The 21,701-nt window shown below is 41.1% G+C and overlaps 3 protein-coding genes across 10 annotated transcripts; 1 reads left to right on the top strand and 2 right to left on the bottom strand.

The window, feature by feature from the left end:
• Positions 1-722: 722 nt before the first annotated feature.
• l3mbtl1b (L3MBTL histone methyl-lysine binding protein 1b) lies at positions 723-14,889 on the bottom strand. 7 transcript variants are annotated; one of them, XM_034874768.1, is made up of 22 exons: positions 14,688-14,889; positions 12,809-12,943; positions 12,367-12,562; positions 12,039-12,225; positions 11,810-11,939; positions 10,805-10,856; positions 10,122-10,216; positions 9,909-10,013; positions 9,682-9,817; positions 9,504-9,595; positions 9,253-9,404; positions 8,231-8,334; positions 7,829-7,914; positions 7,632-7,742; positions 7,417-7,531; positions 7,191-7,290; positions 4,961-5,155; positions 4,684-4,785; positions 4,525-4,589; positions 4,257-4,429; positions 3,959-4,021; positions 723-2,190 (listed from the first exon to the last, which is right to left on the bottom strand). In XM_034874768.1, exons 1-22 carry the CDS (start codon positions 14,733-14,735, stop codon positions 2,062-2,064), a joined length of 2,571 nt encoding a protein of 856 aa, XP_034730659.1. In that variant the 5' UTR covers positions 14,736-14,889; the 3' UTR covers positions 723-2,061. The 7 variants fall into 7 exon arrangements, with proteins under 7 accessions (XP_034730659.1, XP_034730660.1, XP_034730658.1 ...); XM_034874769.1 differs by having other exon boundaries at positions 8,258-8,334; positions 12,039-12,252; positions 14,688-14,887; XM_034874767.1 differs by having other exon boundaries at positions 12,039-12,252; positions 14,688-14,886.
• A 471-nt stretch (positions 14,890-15,360) lies between these two features.
• Positions 15,361-17,551, top strand: LOC117946780 (transmembrane protein 244-like). 2 transcript variants are annotated; one of them, XM_034875153.1, is made up of 6 exons: positions 15,361-15,681; positions 15,983-16,068; positions 16,556-16,629; positions 16,720-16,845; positions 16,938-16,982; positions 17,075-17,551. In XM_034875153.1, the coding sequence occupies exons 1-6, from the start codon at positions 15,649-15,651 to the stop codon at positions 17,167-17,169; spliced, it is 459 nt and encodes a 152-aa protein (XP_034731044.1). In that variant the 5' UTR covers positions 15,361-15,648; the 3' UTR covers positions 17,170-17,551. The 2 variants fall into 2 exon arrangements, with proteins under 2 accessions (XP_034731044.1, XP_034731045.1); XM_034875154.1 differs by lacking the exon at positions 15,361-15,681 and having other exon boundaries at positions 16,052-16,145.
• Positions 17,552-18,033: 482 nt separating this feature from the next.
• On the bottom strand, positions 18,034-19,757 carry sgk2b (serum/glucocorticoid regulated kinase 2b). Its single transcript, XM_034873594.1, is given in 11 exon segments — positions 18,034-18,284; positions 18,378-18,403; positions 18,406-18,445; positions 18,530-18,545; positions 18,547-18,613; positions 18,616-18,652; positions 18,740-18,997; positions 19,116-19,161; positions 19,431-19,449; positions 19,548-19,623; positions 19,722-19,757. Coding segments are annotated over 11 exon segments (783 nt in total). The 3' UTR covers positions 18,034-18,122.
• Between the last annotated feature and the right edge of the window lie 1,944 nt (positions 19,758-21,701).

Below are 21,701 nucleotides of genomic sequence, written 5' to 3'. Positions count from 1 at the left end.
TGGAACAAACTCCCAGAAACCTGCAGGTCCGCTGCTACTCTCAGTTCTTTTAAATCAAGGCTGAAGACCTTTCTTTTTTTCATGTTGCCTTTCTTTAAATGATGATGTTCATTTCTTTAATGTTTAATTTATTATACTGCACTGTAACTTTGACTCTTTTTTATTTTATTTTTAACTGTTTATTCTTGTGTTTTATCAGTTTTTATTATAAACTGTTTTTTTTAACTGATTTTGTGTAAAGCACTTTGAATTGCCCTGTTGCTGAAATGTGCTATACAAATAAAGCTGCCTTGCCTTGCCTTGCCTAAAATGGAAACACTTAAAGAACAAGTTGTTGAGTAAATGTAGTTACTTTCCACTACTCATTTTCATGCTCACTTTTTTAGCTAACAGACAAGATATTCTAAAGGTGCTATAGATTACATTTTTAACAGCTAATGAGCTCACACGTCGAGACATAGACTTTTGAGAGAAAAGTGGGGAAACTCCATCCGCTGTTGAAGGCCATGATACGGTTAAAAGCTCCAGAACTAAAGTTAGTAGATGGACCTTGAGTTGTGATCGTTTTGTCAAACTAGTGTACCTCAAAAATGCATTAATGAATGTGGCTTTCACCACTGTAAAGAAAGGAAATAATTAAAAACATGTACAGTTACAGACCAGTTTTAGATTATCTGTGTGTGTGTGTGGTAAAATGACTGAGGTTAAATAAGGACAGCAGACAGTGTGCATCTCATTTATTTGCACCCATTCACACGCTTTCCATCAAACAGCCACAGCTTACCTCGAAGCCAAAGACAGCGTACCATGACCCTTTAAATTAGAAGACATAAATAAAAGCAGTTTCCATATAAACAGTTGCTGATGTACACATTCCAATTTGCTGAAGTACACGCTGATTTAACAAAGACACTGACAAGGTTTCTTTCAAATTTTTTTTCAAAATCTTTGTATGAATTGAAGCTCATATTTTTCAGTTCACTGTCACAATGTCCTTCCCTGTGGACAGATGTCAAGCCTTTGCATAACCAAGCAGGAGTAAACTCTGTTAGGTAGCGAGGACAGTCATTTTGTAGCTGTATACTATTTACAATGTGAATGAATCAAACAAGGTCATATCAACATAAACAACTGAAAGCTGTTTTTTTTTTACATTCATATTTATGTGCCATTCTCAAAAACAAAACAAACAAAAAAAGATAGAGAAGAACAGAGCTGTTTTTTTGTCTCGTTCCACCTTAAAAGACTGCAAGTTTCCTTGATTCAACTTTAGCCCTTAACTCTGCTCGTCACAAAACAATCCTCTGACCAGAAAAGACACATGCAAAGGGTATTGGGAAATGACATCCTCATTTCTCAAACACTTAGTCCCCTTTGTGCACACGCATGGGCGCGCCCACACACACACTATTGACCATCCCCCATTCAATCTAAGTTTCAATCAACTTCAGCTGAATCAAACTCTCTTGCCTCCAGGTCTGTGGCGTGGCTCACCATCTAGAGGAGAAAGACTGAACTACATAGTGCTTCTGCTCCACAGGGTGTCACATTTTTAAAACCTCACCACCTCACGATTGTATTTTGCAGCTTTAAAAAAAAAAAAAAAATGTGTCTGTTGCTAAGTTAAATGCAACAAAGCACTCTTGTTTCCTCTGTTCTGAGCTCAAGCATCATTACATTTCAAATAAAACAGGAAATGCAACAGAATTATGACACAATCCAATTCAGAAACTGTACAATGTTAAGAAGCATTAAAGGTGCTTTTAGTTTTTTTTTTTAAATGATTAAGTAAACAAACACGATATAAGTAAAGGAATCCTCCTGGTATCATGTCAAACTCTCCCTTGGGTTGATCAGTACTGTCTATCATAGAGAGAGGAGGGTGTGGGGACAGGGGTGGAGGGTTTTCTGAGATGATGGCTTCCACTTGTTTCTCTTGTGTAGCTGCACTGTTGCAGAGCGAAACCTGCTCTGGCGGATTTGATCAAGTGTCTTATAGCCGAGTGTTGATGAAAGCGACACTGAGGGACCGGTGGGGAGGGAATGACTCCTTGTCTGCTCTTACTCCTCGTCTGCGTTCTTCAACATGAGGATGGAGTTGTAGATCTTCAGGGCAGGTCCTAACTTGATGGACAGGATCTTGACAATGTCTGCTTGGTTGAGCAACAAGAAGGCCTCGCCATCTATTTGCTAAAAAGAAGAAAAAAGAAAGTTTTTTTATTACAGATTCAGAGTTTTTTTTTACTGAATCTGCTCCATATTAACCATTAGCAGCAAGAACAACTTGAACACAACAGTGACATATCTACCTTTTATGGTAGTATGACAAACGTGTTAGCAAACAGTTGCTGATATTCACATCTAGCAGTGATGAAGCAACATTATTTAATTATTTACAGTCAAAGTTTTGTCCCCCTAATGATTTTCCAATCTTCATTTTGTTTTTGGTCTCTACCAACTCCTGAGGGAAATGCATGTCTTTATAGCTGCTAAATGTTAGTCACTTAAACATCCGGTATACTAGCCGCAGCCGAGCTGTCACTACCAGTGTGACATCGTTGGCGCGCTGTAACTGTTTGTACTCCCGCGTTGTGGTCGCAACACTAGTCAGTCTTCTCCTGAACAGAGGTGGTGCTAATGAGCAAAGGCTACCGACATTGCTATTTCTACAGACTAAAAGATGAAGAAAAAGGTAAACAACGATAGAACTGGCAGCAGCATCGCCGTTGGTGCTTCGATTTGATTTGATGACTTAGTCGGATCAAGAAAAAAGGAGTGGCACCCTCCAGACGCGCACTCAAAATCCTGGAGCGCCACCGAGATCTACGTCAATTTGACATCCCATTGGCACACGCAAGCTCGGATGCGTCAACTGTAAATCGGCCTTGACTGCGTCTGTCCCCTTTTAATACAACAGTTTAACTAAGTCCTGACATGATAAGCATTTCCTGAGGAAAAATGCATGTGGTTTCTGTATGCTCTGATTGCCATGATTTTTGGATGACTTTATAATCTTATGAAAACAAAGTGACTTAAATAAATTGGCTGAGTTAATTATGCAATGGGAATAAATGAGGGTATGAGCACGCTTCCGCACTTCTTGGGCTTTAATAGACATCAGAATATAACTCACACTGTACATGTCATCATAATGACCCTATTTATAGTTGATCAATGTGATATTTGTATGGCGTTTTATTGTATAACTAGATAAAAATGAAATACATTTGACAGATCATTTGTTAGCATTAACTTGATGTGGATCAAAAGTGTCTTTGAAAAAATATGAAATATAATATATATACAATTGATGAGAATGTAAAGTTGGCGCTTTTATTTTCCTTAATTAAGTTTTGTTTCGCAAAAATCCAAGCAAACCTAAACGCATCACTCCATCCCGGAGATGTGAGTACCGACGAGCTTGACCACTGTATTATTGCAACAGAAACGTTGCAAGCTACTACAGTCTGCATTCTCTGCCACATCGGAGATCGTAAAGCACACCTGACTACGGGAGCCATTTTGGCTCAGACTTGCGGCATTCACCTGGTAGTTGGGTCGGATCAAGGTCGAATCACGCTGTCACCACTAACCAAATACACCAAAACGTACCACAGTTTGTAACCTGACCTTAATGAGGGGGTCTCGGCCCAGTGTGATTGCTGTATTCACACCTGCCCAAACAAACCGCACCAAGGGGGCATAGATTCCTGGGTATGATTCAAGCTGAATGAACAAGGCAGGTGTGAAATTGCCCTTAAGTAGGTTTAAGTCTTGGCTGAGTTGGCTCAGTTGGTAGAGCACGCACACATACATAGAGGTTTATGCCGTGGTCCAGGGTTCGAGTCCAACCTGTGACGATTTCCTGCACTTCCTCCCTTCTCACCTTGCTGTCCATTAAAAGGTGAAAAAAGCCCCAAAAATAATCTAAAGAAAGTACAAGTCTTGGCTAGCTTACCTCTGTTTTAAATGTAGCAGCATGTTCTTTACACCCTGGGAGTCCTTTGACAAAATTGGACACCTGGTGAAAAATGAGAGACACAACTTAGATCTAAAAGCTTTAGAGAGAATATCAGGTTCCAATCAAAAAATTATAAAAAGTGCCTTGTATGTCTTTATTGAACAGACAGGCAGAAAGAGAGCACCAATACAGAACCAGAAAAGTTTCCTTGAATTTTCATGCACAGTGGCAGTTTCCCTGAATAACATGACATGCCTTCATGTTGGATGAGTGTGAGAGTGTAAGCATGTCTGACCTCCTCAGCACTCCAAGTGGCCACTCTCTTGGCAGTCAGCCCTAGGACCTCGGGCAGTAGCTGGCAGTGTTTGTCCCAGCAGAGAGCCACGCGGTGAGGGGGGGAAGTGGAGATGCCGGGGGAAAACACAGACTCGTGGAGGGCCTGCTGGAGAGAGATGGCGTCTGGAGAGGCTAAGAGGGAAGAGGAGGGAAGGCAGCATTCAGTGGGAGTGAGGTGGGGATTCACACGATTTGTCACATCTCATTTTACACATAGTCACACGCACCTTTACTATCGCCAATCTCTTCTTTAACGTAGTGCATTTTCAGGTATTTAGGAACTGGAGCAGTCCTGGATAACACACAAGTTAGAAGTCACTCTCTAGTACAGGAGAGCATCTTCTCCAATGATCTACAGAAACACAGCGTTGGTTTCATGACTGCACCTTTTAGGCCTCGTTCCATTGTGGCTCCGCTCACTGGCTCCACCCAGTGGCTCCAGCTGAGTGTTACATCCTAAACGCTCAGCTTCCAATGTCACCGGTTTCCTAGCAACAAAGACAACCCGCTCTCAGATACAGACCACTGGATAGAGTTGCATGCAAAACACTAAAAGGAGTTCACTTGGGAATTCTAGTGAATTTTTTTGTGATTAACAATTTTGTTACAATACAATACCTACAACAAAAGGCTGGTTGTTTTTTTTGAAGGACAGTGGCAAACCTGTTCTGGGAGTCTTCAGCTCCTTCCAGCTGGTCTGGCGTTGAGGAGCTCTGTGTTGTAGTGTTTGTGTGAGGATCCGGGCGTCGCCCACGTGGATGAGGTCCACTGAGGGCAAGGGGTCGTTCTCCGCTGAGGCGATCTGGCAGCAAGCCCTCCTTGTTAAAATTCATCTCCGAGTAGGGACAGCTCACCTGACTGCACACACAAAAGACACACAAACTTTACCCAGGCCTAAAACAAAATGCCCCTTTTTACTTTTGATGCTCTGCAGTTTAACAGGTTACAACCAGAAAAAGCAGATTTATATCACCTTAAAGACTCAAAACTCCTACACATACACACAAGCAACACATTTACACTGCAGGCAGCCCACACAAGAATAAACGACATTTAAGAACACTGAGCCTCTTTCTTCTCCTCCTGTATGCATTACATACACCGGCCCAAAACATGACTACAAATGAGACTAAACTACTAATGTGCTATTTGAGCAGTTTCCAGAGACAGGTTCTCAGATGGTTCTGGGTAACAAACCATCTGGCGCATCAGATTATATGAAAATAAAAGAATTCAATATATTCCCTATAAAGTAAGTGATAATCATATGTGCCATACGGAATTAAGATTGACAAACAACAGGAAACAAACATGAAAGCGCAACAAGCATAACAAACAAAGATTTTGGCCAAGGAGTCAAGAAAGAGACTCGAGGAGAGAGGAGTTTATGCATTTAACAAACATATTATGTTTGTTAAATATTAACCATAATATGCTACATTCCTCTTATATTGAAGTTGTATGTTGTATGCCCGTCATCTACTGGACAAAATATCAACACGGATTTCAGTATTTCATTACAGTGCCACTTCAATGTCTCCCTTGCTCTCTAATGCTCCAAAACAGACGTTAGAGGCAACAGAAACATTGCTGCATGTCACGCTGGTAAACACCAATAACACGTAACAAAGCAGGTAACGCTAACTACAGTAGAAACTGGATTAACAAGGCTAAAATGCTACAAAAAAAAAACTAAACAAAAAAACGTAACCGTTGTAGTGTGACTGGATTTCACTGGATTCCAACAGTGGAACATACAACAGTCTGCCTCTGAAGCTACGAGCCAGGGCAACCATTGGGAAACCATTTCAGGTGACTATCTCTTGAAGCTTATCAAGAGAATGCCAAAAGTGTGCAAAGCAGTAATCAGTGCAAAGGGTGGCTACTTTAAAGAAACTAGAATATAACTTTTTTTGTTTTGTTGTTTAGTACATAATTCCACATGTGTTCATTCATAGTTCTGATGCCTTCAGTGATAATCTACAACGTAAATAGTCATGAAAATAGAGGAAATGCATTCAATGAGAAGGTGTGTCCAAACTTTTGGCCTGTACTGTATATATAAGCTCCTTCACTTGTTTTCAATAACAGACTGATTAAAAGAGATGGGGAGAGAGGGGGAGTGCTGAATGAAGCGTACTCACGGAGTGACAGCTGACTCATTATGAATGGGTTGAATGGCGGGTCAGCAGAGTTACACACGTGAAATGTCTGTATGGTCATTGTGCTGCATTTTTATGAACTATGATATTCTGGCAATGGGTCACATCTCTCGCCCAGGTCCCACAGGCTCCGTTTCACACGCTATTACTCAATGACCTGAAGTTAGTTGCATTCAATAACTTCTGTGTTTTTTGCCGTGGCGGTTGCGATAGCAGGCAAAGTTGCCAGCGGATACACTGGTACAAACACAGGTTTGCCTCTCATACTTAACAACATATAGCTGTGTTAATAACAATTAAAACTGTGGACAAATGTCAGAAGATCCAAACACAGGCATCGCTTTACAGAAGTAATGAGTCATGTAACGCATTTAAAAAAACAAAACGGAGATCGGTCGATCACGCAAATTTGATCGTGGGAAGCCCAAATCATGATCGTGATTCAAATTTGATTAATTGTGCAGCCCTATATTTTATTGATGTATGGGTGGTATCTATAATGATTTACTTTAATGATTAGAGAGAATGCTTTCAGTAATTAAAAACATTTCCAAGCGCAGTAATGTCACTGCAGCTAATATAGCTAACACTAACTGTAGTCATAAACTTCAGACTAGAGCCTTAACTTCTAAAATCAATTGTTAATTTATATGATCCGACCAGGCCAATCTGTGGATTTGGGAATTGGGAAAGGCCCTGTAAAAGTTCAAAACTGAATATGTGTTACTAACGTGTAGTGGGTTCCATAGCGTGGTCCTCTAATGTGGCCAACCCCGTTGCATCCAGGGGTAGGACATCCTTGTCCTGGGGCAGGTACTACATCACTAGAGCCTGGACAGACACAGACACACACAAACACACAATTTGGGATATTTCTCCAAAGAAACCTCGACAGACCTCTATGAATATCAGGTAGGACAGACAAGAAGAGTGAGTGAGTGAGAGAGTGTGTCTCACCATTAGGGTATTGTAGTGGGTGTCCGGTTTTCTGACACCACCCTACAGGGTGCAGATCAGGGCAGTCTGTCTCCACCCAATAGTCATACTCTGAACTCCAGCCGTCGAAATGAATCTAAAAAAAACAGGGGGGGGGGGGAGAATTAAAGGTAAACTAGACAGAAGCTAAACACAGAGCAAGACAAAACACATCCTGACAACGAGCCATGTTGTACCTTTAGTCGGTGGTCCTCTGTGTCCACTATAGTTGTAACACGGATGAGCATGGGGTTCCTCTTATCCACAGCTTCCACTTTCATCCCAATCTGAAAGCCATGTGGAGGCCGCTGCAAACACAGGGCAGAACATCAATTGATTGACTATATCTAGACAACTATTGTACATATTATAAATCTTTCTGTGTGAGTTGTACCGGTTTAAAAGCTCGCGCAGGAGCAGCCTGTGTGCCCGTCTCTTCCAGGTATTTCTCCCATGAGAAAGTCTTGGGTTGCTTATATTCTTTAGAGAGGGAATTAGATCCATTAGATATAAGTCTTGTGACACATGGATCAACTAGTGACAATCAGGACATCCACAGGAACTGAGCGTAGCATGCATTTTACCATTGATTACTTAAAAACCATTTGAGTCATTCTTTCTTACAGTAGCAACCAATTTTTAGAAATACCAGAAATGTGCAAAACACTTTCTATAGAACACATTGATTAAACAATAATTTAATAAAGTCATTAGAATCTAATTTTTGATTAGTTTTTATTTCTAATAATGTTAGATTCTGCATTCCCTACAGTATATTTAAATAATTTATACTGACCCACATGTGTCTTGGTCTGTGTCTTACCAGCTGGAGTGGTCAGAGTTAGCTCAGCCTCTTCACAGTATCCCACAGGGTGGATGTATGGACTGCTAGCGTCACACCTTGACAAAATACAACTACAAAGTAAACAGGCACCCAATAACAGCATCATTTTAGAAATGTATTTCAAATGTGTTCCAGCTGCATATACTCAAGTTATGTATGTTTGTCCAAGTCCTCCAGACTTTTTGTCCAATTTCCAAATTTGTCAAGACCTTATAACATTCACTTCCAATACATGTACATGCTCTTCATACCTTAAAAAAGGCAGGGTTGGTAAGCTAGCAAGATTTGAAAGGTAGCGTCTCCTCGGGGCTCCGTCTAACCCCTCACTCAAAGCTCCCATCACACACATGCACAGGCGCCGGTGCTTCAGAGAAGAGCGGATAAAGGCCCGCAATTTTACTTCATATATCATTCACCAGTAGCCTGGTCCTACCAGACTCTCGTACATTTAAATGAAAATTGACCGGAAGTACGTAGGAGGGCGGAGCCAGGCTAATTTAACAGATGGCGCACACCTAATATTATTATACCGAATGTTAAAAACAAACCTGACTACTGTTAGGTAGCAATGCAGCGCCGATGCGAATTGAGTTCAGGGTTGTACACAGGAGGAGAGTACATGCAGCGGGGCAAGGAGGCATTTCATTGTTTATTTCCTAGCGAACTGCGAGGCAGTGACTGGCGGGCATTTTTACAGGATTACGGCAGCTACAGATGACAGATCTTTTTCAATCCTTTATCAGAGCCCATAAGTTATTGATTTCTGCTAGGGTGTAAAGACAATTTCAAACATATCAAAAAGTGCATATTAAAGATAGTTACCAACCATGTCTGTGAATACACAGGCACTATGGTGATGTCGTAAAAACATTAAGGTATCCTAGTTTTCACTCGGATTTACAGCAGTCCCTCAAGTGGACTTGGGATAGCTATGGGATCATACTCCTTCCTTCAGTTTTAAACCAGGCTCTTACCAATAATCATATGTGTCATCCCAGTTGTCAAAATGAATGAGCAGTCTGTTGTCAACAACAGCAGCAATGGTTGCTACACAGATCAACGATGGGTTCTTCCTGTCAATCGCCTCCAGCTTCATCCCCGCTCTAAATCCAGACGGAGTCACTGACTGAAATGAAAAAATAAACATTTAGCAGAAATAGGCCCTGAACTAAATAACAATCTGATGGCCTTAAGAGTATACAGATTGTGTAGGCTTAACACTCACTGTGTTGAGGCTCTTGAAAAGGTGTTTTGGGGCCAGCTGACCCCTACAGTTCTTCACATACATACTCCAATTAAACTCTCCATCCTTACAACCTATAAGACAAACTTACTCAGTAAAGTTGTATGTTAAAGCATGGATAGAGGTGTCGGTTTTTGCGTGTGTGTGTGTGAGACACTACCTTTAGGCAACAATAACTTATGCCCATTCTTTTCACACCAGCCAGCTGGTTTTATATCCCATGAGTCAGCATTGGCCCAAAAGTCGTAGCATTCTGGGTAACCGTCAAAGTGAAGCCTGACCCTATAGCCTTGAATCTGAGAGTCAGTGGGACAGTCCAATACTTAATCAAAAACAGGGATAACAAATAAATGTGGTCTAGTAACAAAAAACTATAAGCACACATACCTCTGCAACAGTGAGCACACAGAAAAGAGACGGGTGAGATGGGTCCAGCCCCTCCAGCTTCATTCCCACCTTAAAACTGTTCCTGCTTTGAGGAAGCGACTGGTGCTGCAAGAAAAATGTACATTATGGCACAGTTAGGATTTGGCTTTCTTGAGACCAAATAAACAAAACCATTTGTTATACTTAAAAATAGTGTATATGAAGGGAAAATACCTCTTTGAATAGTTTAACAGGAGCAGCAATGGCCCTCTCCTCTTCCAAGTAAGCTGGCCAGCTCCATGCCCGTTTCTTATTGGCTGGGGCAGTCACTGAGGATTGGGCAAATAAGACTCAACTATTATGAACTGTAGTTGGTGCATAGGGACCATCACGTTCATGAAAAAAATACAGATGCAGATACACCTCTCCTCCCAAGTTTTATGTATTTTATTCAGATCAGCTCAGTTTACGTCACATTTTTCTGAAATCGTGATCATGAAAAAATATTTTAATGTATTCTATATGTTACGGTCATGTGAAAACTAACCCATAACATTGATAGAACCTAATACCCAATTAAAATATACTAATCATAAATTTCTGTCTTGTCACTTGTTAGGGGTAAGGTATTTAAAAGACTGTTAAATTCTAAATGCATGCTACAAATTTGAAAATAAAAGTTGATCTCTCAGGGGAAAAACTGCAAGAGGTTTAATGTCTCACAAGAACAACAGCACGACATTAAGCTGCAGCATTTTTTAGACATATAAACTGAATTTAAGACATGTAGTCTTATCAAGTTGCATTGAATTTAGGTAACCATGTCAGTATATTATGGGATATAGAAACTTTGAAACAAGAAAAAATCTCTCTCCATCCCTCGCTCCCCCCTACAGTGGCAGCAGTCTCTGACATACCCAGTTTGGCAATTTTGGCACCTCTTCGCCCTTTGGTAGTCTTGGCCTTTTCCTACAAAGGGTGTAATGAAAAAATGTGTCAAACAAATCTAACAAAACTTGATTTCTCACTAGGGGTGGAACGGTACATGTATTCGCACTGAACAGAAACAGTACGGGTGTCACAGTTCGGTGCATGAAATACACAGAGAATACAGGGTATAAAAATAAATAAAACTTGCGTGCAAATTAACTAATGTAATTCAGACCTACGGTTAGATATGCGGGTTCTTCAGGGACAACTAATCTGTAGCCCTGCCTTAGCTCTAAAGCTCTAATTGGCGCTCCGTATGTAGCCGAGCTCCGCCTAAGCATGAAGTTTTGTGAGTCAGAGATAGCAGCAGGACAAGTATGGCAAGTGATGGTGAAGTGATAAAAGGATGCCAGCGTCTTTAAGATTGCAAACCGTAACGTTAGTTGGGACAGATGCCTTGTTTCTTCAGGCTAACTATATTGGCTATAGTTGGGCAGGGAGCAGCTTTATGCTGTGAAAAAGGACCAGGAGACTTTGTGATTACGTTGCATTAATTAGGTGATTTAGTTTGTCTTTGCACAGAACAGAGATGCTGCATTTTCAGTGTTATGGCTGATTGTCTTATTTTGTTTACAAGTTAACAATATTGTTTACATCTTACTTTACATACTTCAGGCTGTTGGAGTTAGCTCAGGGGAGAGACTGTATGACACTAGGTGGTACAGCCTGAGACATAAACAATAAGAAAAATTGACTTTTGCATTTTTCGTTTTGCTTTTCCCTCCGTGATGTCTGAACCTAGGTAGGAACCAAACCGTGACTTCTGTGTACTATTCCACCCCTATTTCTCACCCATCTTGTGTATTTTATTAAATTAGATACTTTATTGCCAAACCTCAATTATAACAGCAAGACATCACTGAATAATCGAGTGGCCTGTAGATCTGAAAAGGAACAAAACTGGAGACCAATACCAAGAGTGTGCTCCTTACCTCTGGCTCCTCTTGGTTGTCTTCCTCTTCATCACCAGAATCCATATAGATCTTCCTCTTTTTGCGCACACGTTTACCCAGCCTCTCACACTCAACACTTTGACTCTCCCTTGCTTCCCCTGGAGAGGATCTGTACAAAGGTAAGGATTGGCTGGTGATGAAACAACAAAACAAAAAAATCTGAAAGACAACAAAGAGGATTCAGAGAATACCAGCTGTGGGATTTTACCTGCCACTGGAGGGCTGGGCACAAACGGAGCTACAGAATTTGCCCTGAAGGAGGGCGTCCCGGGGAACGTGGCCACCACAGGCACGGCACCTTGACATCTCCCCATTTGGGCCCATGTCTGCGCTAGAGCCAACCTCAACACTGGGACCAACCTCCACACTGGGGCCCTCCATACTGGGGCCGTCCTCTAAAGACAGAAGTACAGGACCGGGGGCTAGAGTACAAAGGAGAAAAAGGGCTGAAACTGACATGTAGAGCATAAAAAGTAAACACTGCAATTTATTACAAAAAACAAATTTGTAAGAGTTAAAAACATGTGCTGTCATACCTTTACATTGAGACAACCCTGGCTGACTCTGATTGGCCGGAGCTGTGGCTGTGCCCGTCTGTGATTGGCCCTCTGGTGGAGGGGTAGGAGTGTGAGACTGTGCAGGGTCCAAGGTCTGGCGATTAGGCTCTGCCTTCTGCCCTTTGACTTCTAGGTCTGTGACAATCTCAAGAGTCCCAAACTCTGTCATGCGGAACTGAAAGACACAGGTGAGGTAGAAACAGGTATGGTCATCGAGATTTCTTTAAGGAAGTTGTGGAGCTAAGGCGTGGAACTATTTAGGCTGTCTCCTGACAGCCTAAATAGTCACAGTCATATGCATAAATGTATGGCATACCCTGTGTGAAATATCTCTCTTTCTTTTCCTCTGGAGGTTAATGTTTTCTTTAATAAAAATTTAGGATGAGATGATCCTGGACAGGAACACAAATCTCTCTCGTACCCTGATGTCACTGCCTGGCAGTGTGGCAATACCGTCCTTCCAGTCCAGAGCACCCATCATATCAAACTCAGCTCCCTGGGAGGGGCCATCACTGGGTGGAGTGTCGGTCATTCCCACTCCTCTGATATCCCCAACCTGCATAGACAACAGTCACATTAAAGACATTGTCATATACTGACAACTGACCCAAAAACATTACAAGTGTTCAAAATCTAAAAAAGTTGAGTAGAAATTTTCAGTTCATAAATCATTGTATTGCTCTGCATCTATTGTGCTGACTGTACGTGATTAACACAGAGAAGCAGCCCCCTTGCAAGGTATTACCTACAAAGTGTTCCCAAAGACAAATTCCTTTTCTACCTGCACTTGTAAACATCATTACCCAACATCACCGCTAGATGGAGACTGCGTTCTGGCTTGCAGGATACACCATGCACTTCGATTTCAGACAAAACAGTCAATAATAATATTGTTTTGCTGGTCAACTAACGGGGAAATACGTGCAAAAACGGCCCCATTAGAGTTAACCTTCATCAGGATCATTGACAAACATGACGAAAGATGTCTCAACTTGAAGTTAAACACACAAGTTCATCTTTTCCTTGTTTTAATAGTATCTCTTAAAACCGGCTGTTTGCCTGGTTATGAACAAAGGAGGGGGTCATTTGTTTATCGGTTTTAAATAGAACACTGTTTTCTGCACTGACTGGCCCAACTTAAAAACGTTTTAGTCCGACTAATATTACGATATAACGTTTTAGTCTTGGCACATGTTCAACACTGAATTAAGGTGATATGTTCTGTTTTCATGGTAGCCATAACCATGTTAAAAGTAAACAACAGCCCGAGCTAATAGATGTTGATTAAGTTTGACTTTGCACTTGATACCTCAGTTTTATTCTAGCCATAAATAAAGTGTATGTAGGAGCGCCCATGATTAGCATTCGTCTTATACAAAATGGCGGAGCATAGGAAGAGGCCACCAGTACGTTTAAACTATGTAAATTACTCAAGTTACCCATTTAAACAAATCATGCAAAGCCGCTACGCGTCGAACAAAGGCAAATGCTTGCTGTGTAATTTCCTGACTTTGTGTTTTCCGTCACTCGAGTTATTTTCTTCACTTTCCCCTTGTCACGGAATGTCAGCCCAGGTTGCTAGCTAGACATGAAGCTAACAGTCTGCTAGCTCCACTCCGTTCAACTGAACTGAGAATTGCTAGACTGCTGCTAGCCGTAGCATTGTGACTGGATGCAGCCAGCTAAGGACAATCTGTAATAAATAAGTTTCCCGGTTAATAACAATAGGAAAACGCATTTTGCAAAACACCAATATTTCGCAAAACATCACGAACACTCGCAATAACATCGCGCTACTGTTACGAGATTCAACATTGTTGCGTGATTAATATCTCCAATAGAAACTTGAAAAAACGATTTATTCTCGCCGTTTTAAATCAGAGTGGAAATAATGTTAACTTACGCTAATTAGCATGACGAAGGCCGCTTTTTCAAACTGTGCTATTGTTCACGGCAATAAATGAGTATTAACGCCCGTATTGTTTAAAAATGTGGAACTCACCTCGTTTCTGTTTTAACTCTTATTTAGAGCCAGATAGATCGGATGCGCATGCGTGTAAGATGCGCTGCCTGACAACTTTGGGTCTCGAAAAAGTTCAGTTTACTATCGGTGGTCAATACTAGGCCTGTTTGCACTTATAACACGCCCAAAATTCTGTTCACTGCCAATATAACGAATACCATCAATGGACTGGAGTTCATGTTCCACCTTTGGTCATAACAGCCTTAAAGTATTTACCTAAAGAAAAACATACGACTGTGTATCATTTGAGCGCAGGGACCGCAGTGTCTTCCATCACCGTTGAGGAGCGGTTGGTTCCGCTGTTAAACTGGATGCCGTTAACCATCGGTCGTCAAACAGCTAATTTGTGTAAATCCGAGCAAAGGCGATAATCAGTTTGTACACATCGATGCTAACTGTAGGATTAAATACGCAGGCCTGTAAAATCACCCAAAGCGAAATGTTTGAAAAAGCGACCCAAATAACGTCCTACACAATATGCTGGACTGTTGTGTTTCTTAAAACGTGCAGTTTTGGCTGGTGCACGACGTCTATCCAGTAACGCTGAATAAAGTCGGACAAGATGAATATAACAACGTATTGAGTTTATAGTCTTATCAAACACCACGTTCAACACGCTAACTACAGTAGGTCTACATTTAGGCCGAAATTCAACATCCAAAGCAACGAATCGGCTGTGTATTATCTCCATTACTGGATGAATGCGTTTAATGTGACAACTGATCTACTTCAGTTAAAATTGGGATTATGGTTTTGCATTCCTTCCTGGGATTTTAAGACTGATTTGCAGAGTCGCTGATTGTCCAAACACTCATGTTGGACCACATCATCTCCAGCTATATCCTGCAGTATTCAATCCCTCCCACATAGGGCGGTTATGGTTTCTCCGGCAGCCTATAATAAAGCTGGGCTTCATATTTGATTGCGCCATTTAACCATACTTTTGATTGAATACACACCGCCTAAACATAAAATACCCAATAGTATTCATGGCAACGTATTAAGCTGCTAGCTAACAGGTACAGAGAAAAGTGTTTATTTCAGTCAACAAAGGCCGCCCTGATTCGAGTTGAAATGAGTTCAGTGCTCCGTTGTGCGGCCGGCGGCGCTGGTTTGTGTCTGGTTTTTGTCGCTAGATGGCAGAAGAAGTCCAGTTTTCTAGGGGATTAACGGGCTCGTGAGGCTATCGTGCTGCAGCATTATTATTTTGTAATATAACATCAAGTATAAACCATGCGATGGCATTAAAAGGCAAAGCGGTCGACTCGAAGGTAAGAAGACGTGTCACGTATAGGCTACAATGTCAGTAAATTGGGATCGACTGTAGGGAAATCATGTGCGATCAAATAAGATTATATATGACAAGTAGCCTAATGCTACGTCTGAGGTCTATTTATTCAGATCATAATGTAACATAACAAAAAACTTTATGCAGCAGGTTAGGTTTCGCAGCATTTTCGCTCCCTACTGCCTATGGCCTGTAGGACTACATAGCTCCAGGTTAGTGTTTGCGTGGATGTGTGTAATGCACAAATTTGCTACATTGTGATATATTCTGTCTCAATCACGCAGACCGTGCTCTTCAATCTGCTGCTATGCCTGGTCATATTTTACTCTCTTTTCTACATGATTGGGAGTGTGTGCTTCGGTGCCTTCAGGTGAGAATCTCCCACACGCATGCGCACAGGCACATGCAAGCAAGCAGCCCTCGAAAGCATCATTATCAACCTCTCCTGTAAATAGGAACCTTTTTTCTTTTAGTTCATGTTGTCTTTACATGGTAAATATTTGTTAAATACAAGTGCTTTTTTTTTAAGATAGAAAATAGCAAACTAGGGTAGGCAGTAGGTATATTTACTGGTGAAATGTGATGACATGCAGTATGTATTTGGAGGTTGTGGGAAACATACACAATGCAGTAATCTGGCCATGGATCCATTTTAGCAAATTGCAGCAGTGATCGCAGAGATGAGATTTAGTTGCTTGATCCACACGATGGGGCCTCACTTTACCTGTTGCCAGGTAGACAACATAACATCTAAGATATGTTTATACTTTTCAGTGGTTTGACACACTTTCTTGCAATTGCTGACAGCAGTTTTCCCTCTTATTGGATATTTAACCCAGTTCTCACCTGTCATTTAGGCTGAATCACTTTGACGGACTGATTCCATTTGACTTTAAGACCGAACCTGCTGAATCTAACTCCAAATACTTGGGTAAATACACTATATGCAGCCAGTATGGTCAACAACGGTCATGGACTTCTTTCACTGCCTGTATTTTCTTGATGTGTTGGTCTTCCTCAGTGAACCTCCTGTCCTTGGAGCTCACCTACTTTTGCAGCGGCCTTTTGTTTGCTGCAGTGGTGAGGAGACGGGTGTGGGACTACGCCCTCACCATCACAATTCTGCATGTAATGATCACCAGCCTAGGTGAGTGGAAATCTTGCAAATACATCCACACAGGTGCACACACAAATTGCAGAATGTCTTGTTTAATGGCACGTTTTATTTCCATGTGGCAGTGATGTTGGAGTTTCCCACGGTTTGGCAGTGGTGGCTGGCTTTAGGTAAAACAAACACAATTGGCAACTTGTAGTAAGTATTTTAAATTGTATGAGCTCAATTCTTCTTGATGCTCTATATTTTTGTTGTTTGACAGGTAGCGGCTTGTTTCTGATGATCTGCAACGGTCAGCTGATAGCTTACTTCACCTGCCAAAGTGACCAGAGCTACACGTCCTTCAGCTTCTACTGACAGACAGGAAGCTACTATGTGTCTAAACTGTTTCATAAACAGTCTTGTGACACGAGGTGTAAAGGATCAAACCGGATTCTCTCAATACGGAGACACCCGGGCTTTTAGTATTTGTCAGTAAAAAAAACTTCACCAACCTCACCATCACACGTAATGTTAAAGCTTGTTCCAATTTGTGTTTAATAGTTGCCAACTGACTGGCATCCTATTGTTTTTTGTAAATACCACAAGAAGATGGTCTGTATTTTGCAATGTACAGGGTTTTAAGGCCCCCTGTAAAGTAATTTCAGTAACTTTTATAAGATGTGAATGTAATAGCAGAACGGGAAAGTTGCAATACGTGTTTGTTGTATATTTCAAAGACAGTTATGTAAAGGGTTAAGGTCCCATGGCATGAACATTTCACATTTTATGAGTTTATTTAACATTAACATGCGTTCCCCCAGCCTGCCTATGGTCCTCCTGTGGCTAGAAAGGGGGATAGGTGTAAACCGAGCCTTGGGTATCCTGCTCTGCATTTGAGAAAATGAAAGCTCAGATGGGCCAAACTGAAATCTTTTTCACCTTCCCTTTCTCTGCTTTGCCCTACCAGAGAATTTGGCCCACCCGTGAGAGAGAGACATCATGGCTTTGCGAGCAAAGTGGCAGTTGGTCAGGGTATGGGACCTTTAAAAAAATAAAGATCAAATTGTGCATTTATTTTTTCCATCCCTTTACACATTAAGGCAGCTAGAACTTGTGAAATAGTGACCAGCATATTTCACATTATGAACTGATGCTTAACATAAATAATGTTAAAAAATAAACTGTCTTAGTAACCATTGAAACATGCAGTGTTAGTGTAAGAATTGTTTTTCTTAAATGTTTAAAAATAGACTTTGATTTAATAATTTATGACATAATAATGTTAAATAAATATTTGAACAAACATGCTCTCATAAGATTTGGCATTGTTATGAAACTGGCTTTGCTGCCAAATACTCCACTGGGTCCACAAAGGAGAATCCTAGGTAGGCCTTGCTGGTCCCGCCCACCTGGCACCTCTCATTCACAGAGGCAGGGACAGGTTGTAGTGTGAACACGGGGTCAATGTAGCGGACATCACAGGGATCAGTCTATTAGAGGAGAGAGGAATTAACACACTTGGGTACACTGTGCAATGGATTAAACAACATATTGCGTCCCACTCATTTCTGAATCACTCACACCACTTTTGGGATGAACGGGGGTCTTTCCAGTTGACAGATTCAAAGAAGGGATGCTCCTGCAGCTCCACCTGGACACATTTATATTAGACACTCTATGGTTATGTGTGTATTTGCATCATTGCTTGTCTCTGTGTTTTTTTGTGAGCACTTACAAGGTCACGTAGGTCACAAGGAGACATCTCTTTTCAGCAATCCCTCTAACACTGAGAAGGCAGCCTGAGACCCCCCACTATGTTTTCGAACATCTTTGCTTTTCTACAGCTGTAAACTGGAGGCTGAGAGAAGGGAAAGAGTGATGGAGTTAGGTGAAGACTGTGAAAAATGTGATATAATAAAAAGATTGTATCACCTGCAGCACTCACCAGTCCATAGAGCATCTCAAACAGCACAGTGCCGAGGCCCCACCTGTCCACTGCAGGGTTGTGTGGGTGGCCTTGTAGCACCTCTGGAGCAAGGTACTCAGGAGTCCCACAGAATGTATGCATAATCCCAACCATGGCCACCCCTTCTTTACAAAGCCCCAAATCAGTCAGCATCACATGACCCTCATTGCCCAGCAGGATTTTCTCTGGTTCAAGGTCTCTGGAAGACAACAAATGGGACAAAAGTGTTGGTATAGTCTACAGGTTCCTACAAAAACTGATATTGCTGTTTTTGTTTTGTTTTCCCTTTGGTTTCACCTCACTTTTCTTTACTCCATTTCAAGAATAAAAAAAAAAGATCCTACTTTTCCAAAGCTTCTATGCCAATTATTTTAAGGTGGTCAAAATCTGATGGTTTTATCCTGGTTAACACAACAAAAGAAAACTTTCAGATATGTGCCATACTCCTAAAACCTAATTTGTGGTTAATAAAATGATTTATTAATGCTATGCAGACCAGTTAGTATTATAATGCATGAGCAAATACACACTTGGATAGTGAAATACTGAATACTCACTGTAAACATGATTAAAGTAAAACAATCTGAGATGAAGGCCATGTAACCTGTGATGAGGGATCACGGGAACACTTAGTGTTTTTTTTTTTGTATCAGGTGGTAAAATGACTTACTGTGAAGTTTCTGAGTTCACTGAGGTGAGAGAGAGAGAGAAGACACGAAGGTCAGGAGGTCTGATTCAGTTTCACTTCCTGTCAACACCAACAACAATCAGCACCGTCTGTACTCACCACCACTGCATCTGTCCTTCACTCGTATCGGCCTGCGCTGTCGTCGCAGGTCTTTCTGGGCGTGGGAGCCTACTGGCTACAATCAAAACAGTAGTTACATGTGGGCTTGTTTGTTTATAAAAAAAAAAAGTCAGATTCAACACTAAGTAGAACATCTGTAAACGTGTTTCTTACCAACTTACTATTGGCAGATTTGCTGACTAGAACCATATTTGGGTAAAATGCCGTTGAAGAAAGCTCGTACACACTTGACCAAAGCAGTAAAACAGGCACGGGGGTTCCCTTGCATTAGAGTTCAACAATAACTCGGGTCGCCATGAGTTTGACATGCCTTAATGTTAAATTACACTATTGCTATTACAAACTTTTGTATAGTCAACTTTGAATGTTTTAAAGAGACCAAGTCATAAATTACCTGCGAAAAATGAAACAAGCCCTCTCATTGTCCAGTGTCCCAAAATTTCAGACTAGCTGCCAAAGGTGGCTGCTCAGTTGAAAGACCGTGACGTAGGAGACGCAGAGTACCGGCAATGCTGCTTTTAAGTACCTTCGGATATGTGGAAATTACCATGTATGCGCTCATAAACAACCTAAAATGACTTGAAATTGATTGTCGTTGCTTCATATGGCAACAACAGAAACACATAAATATAATAATAAATTTATTTTATGAGTTAGTTATGGATAACTGTTTGTTTTCCTACTTACTTTGTTTTTTTAGTAGTTCAATTAGTCAGAGTTGTTCTAGGTTAATTTCATTTGTCACTAATAATAAACAACATTTACGAACTAATGGTGCCATTTTCCATTTGGGTCTATAATCGTTAATAAATCATTTGCTGATGATTTATAGTTCAACGCAGAGCCAAAAAGAGTCTTTTTCTACCACTCTGGTTCACGTGAAGGCAGCAGACTGAGCTCGTGCCGTATTGAGAAAAGTGGAAACGAATGCTCACGAGTTCATTGCCGTGACTCAAGTGATTCAATTGACTCTTTTATCAAAATAACTTTCTTTCTTTATTTCTTTCTTAGTCACAGTTAGGAGGATGTAATGCCTTGTCTGTGAATGGGTGACACTAGTTGGACATGTAGCCAAAACTGAATTAATTTGCTTGTGTGATAGCCAATACTTTAATAAATGTATAAACTATAATATAGGCTACACTGACCAATATGGCTGGAAGGAATAGTGCAAAAGATGAGGGTTATAGCCTACACACCACATTAACAATACAGACTTTATGACCTGAGATTTGCAGCCACCAAAGGATAGTTAACGGGGTCATAGAAACTATTCCAGAACATGACAGCTCTGTATCTGCCTATCTGTCTCATGTGGCTGCTGTATGCCAGAGTAACGACCTGTCCACACCTTCACAGACCCAGTTTCATGTTTGTGATATATGACATAACTCCTGTATCATCTCATGTGCATACAGCCATATGGCTGGTTGTTTTCTATCACAATAGTTGATTCTAGACATGCACAAACCCTATTTAACTCAAATGTTCCTGTTGGGGACTTAAATGCATAACCACACATTCATATCAACTTGTAATTAAATAATAAATGGAAATAGGAAGAGGAACTATGAGTCATGCACAGCTGGCAATAAACAAATACTTCTGAGAGAGACAGAGAGGTAGCCTATAGGCCTACTAAATTATTCTTATCCACTAGTAAAAACAAAGGCGTTATACACTCATATCTGGGATAAAAATGGGTTTTGTCTCGAGATAAAATAACTCCAAAGGGTTAAATGGAAGTATTTCTTTAACTGGAAGTGAGCAATAGAAGAATACAGCACAAGGTCAGAATAAACGGGTGTGGATCTAAAAAATAGGGCTTGAAGTCAAGTGTCTATATTGGGAGCTGCTGGGATTAGAGTTGGTGTCTTGGTTTCTGCTGCAGAAAGCTGATCCTCAGACAGCAACCGGGGGGAGGCGCCTCTCTGTTACAGCGCTGGTCCGGTTCAGTCTGACACCTCTTGTCATCTCTCTAACGGCATGGGAACTTGCTGGAGCTAGTTTTTGCTTCTCAAGGAAAGCAAAAGGTGACACTGAACAGTCAAACAGCATTCCTGTAAGAGAGGAAACCCACTCAGCAGATTGCCAACCCCCAACCAGACAGGACAGGTTCCTTACTTAAACCAG

This window comes from Etheostoma cragini, chromosome 6, assembly GCF_013103735.1.
Source record: "Etheostoma cragini isolate CJK2018 chromosome 6, CSU_Ecrag_1.0, whole genome shotgun sequence".
In the NCBI taxonomy this organism is placed as follows: Eukaryota; Metazoa; Chordata; class Actinopteri; order Perciformes; family Percidae; genus Etheostoma; species Etheostoma cragini.
Note: the sequence above shows the minus strand (reverse complement) of the source record. Positions and strands in the feature narration are given on the sequence as shown.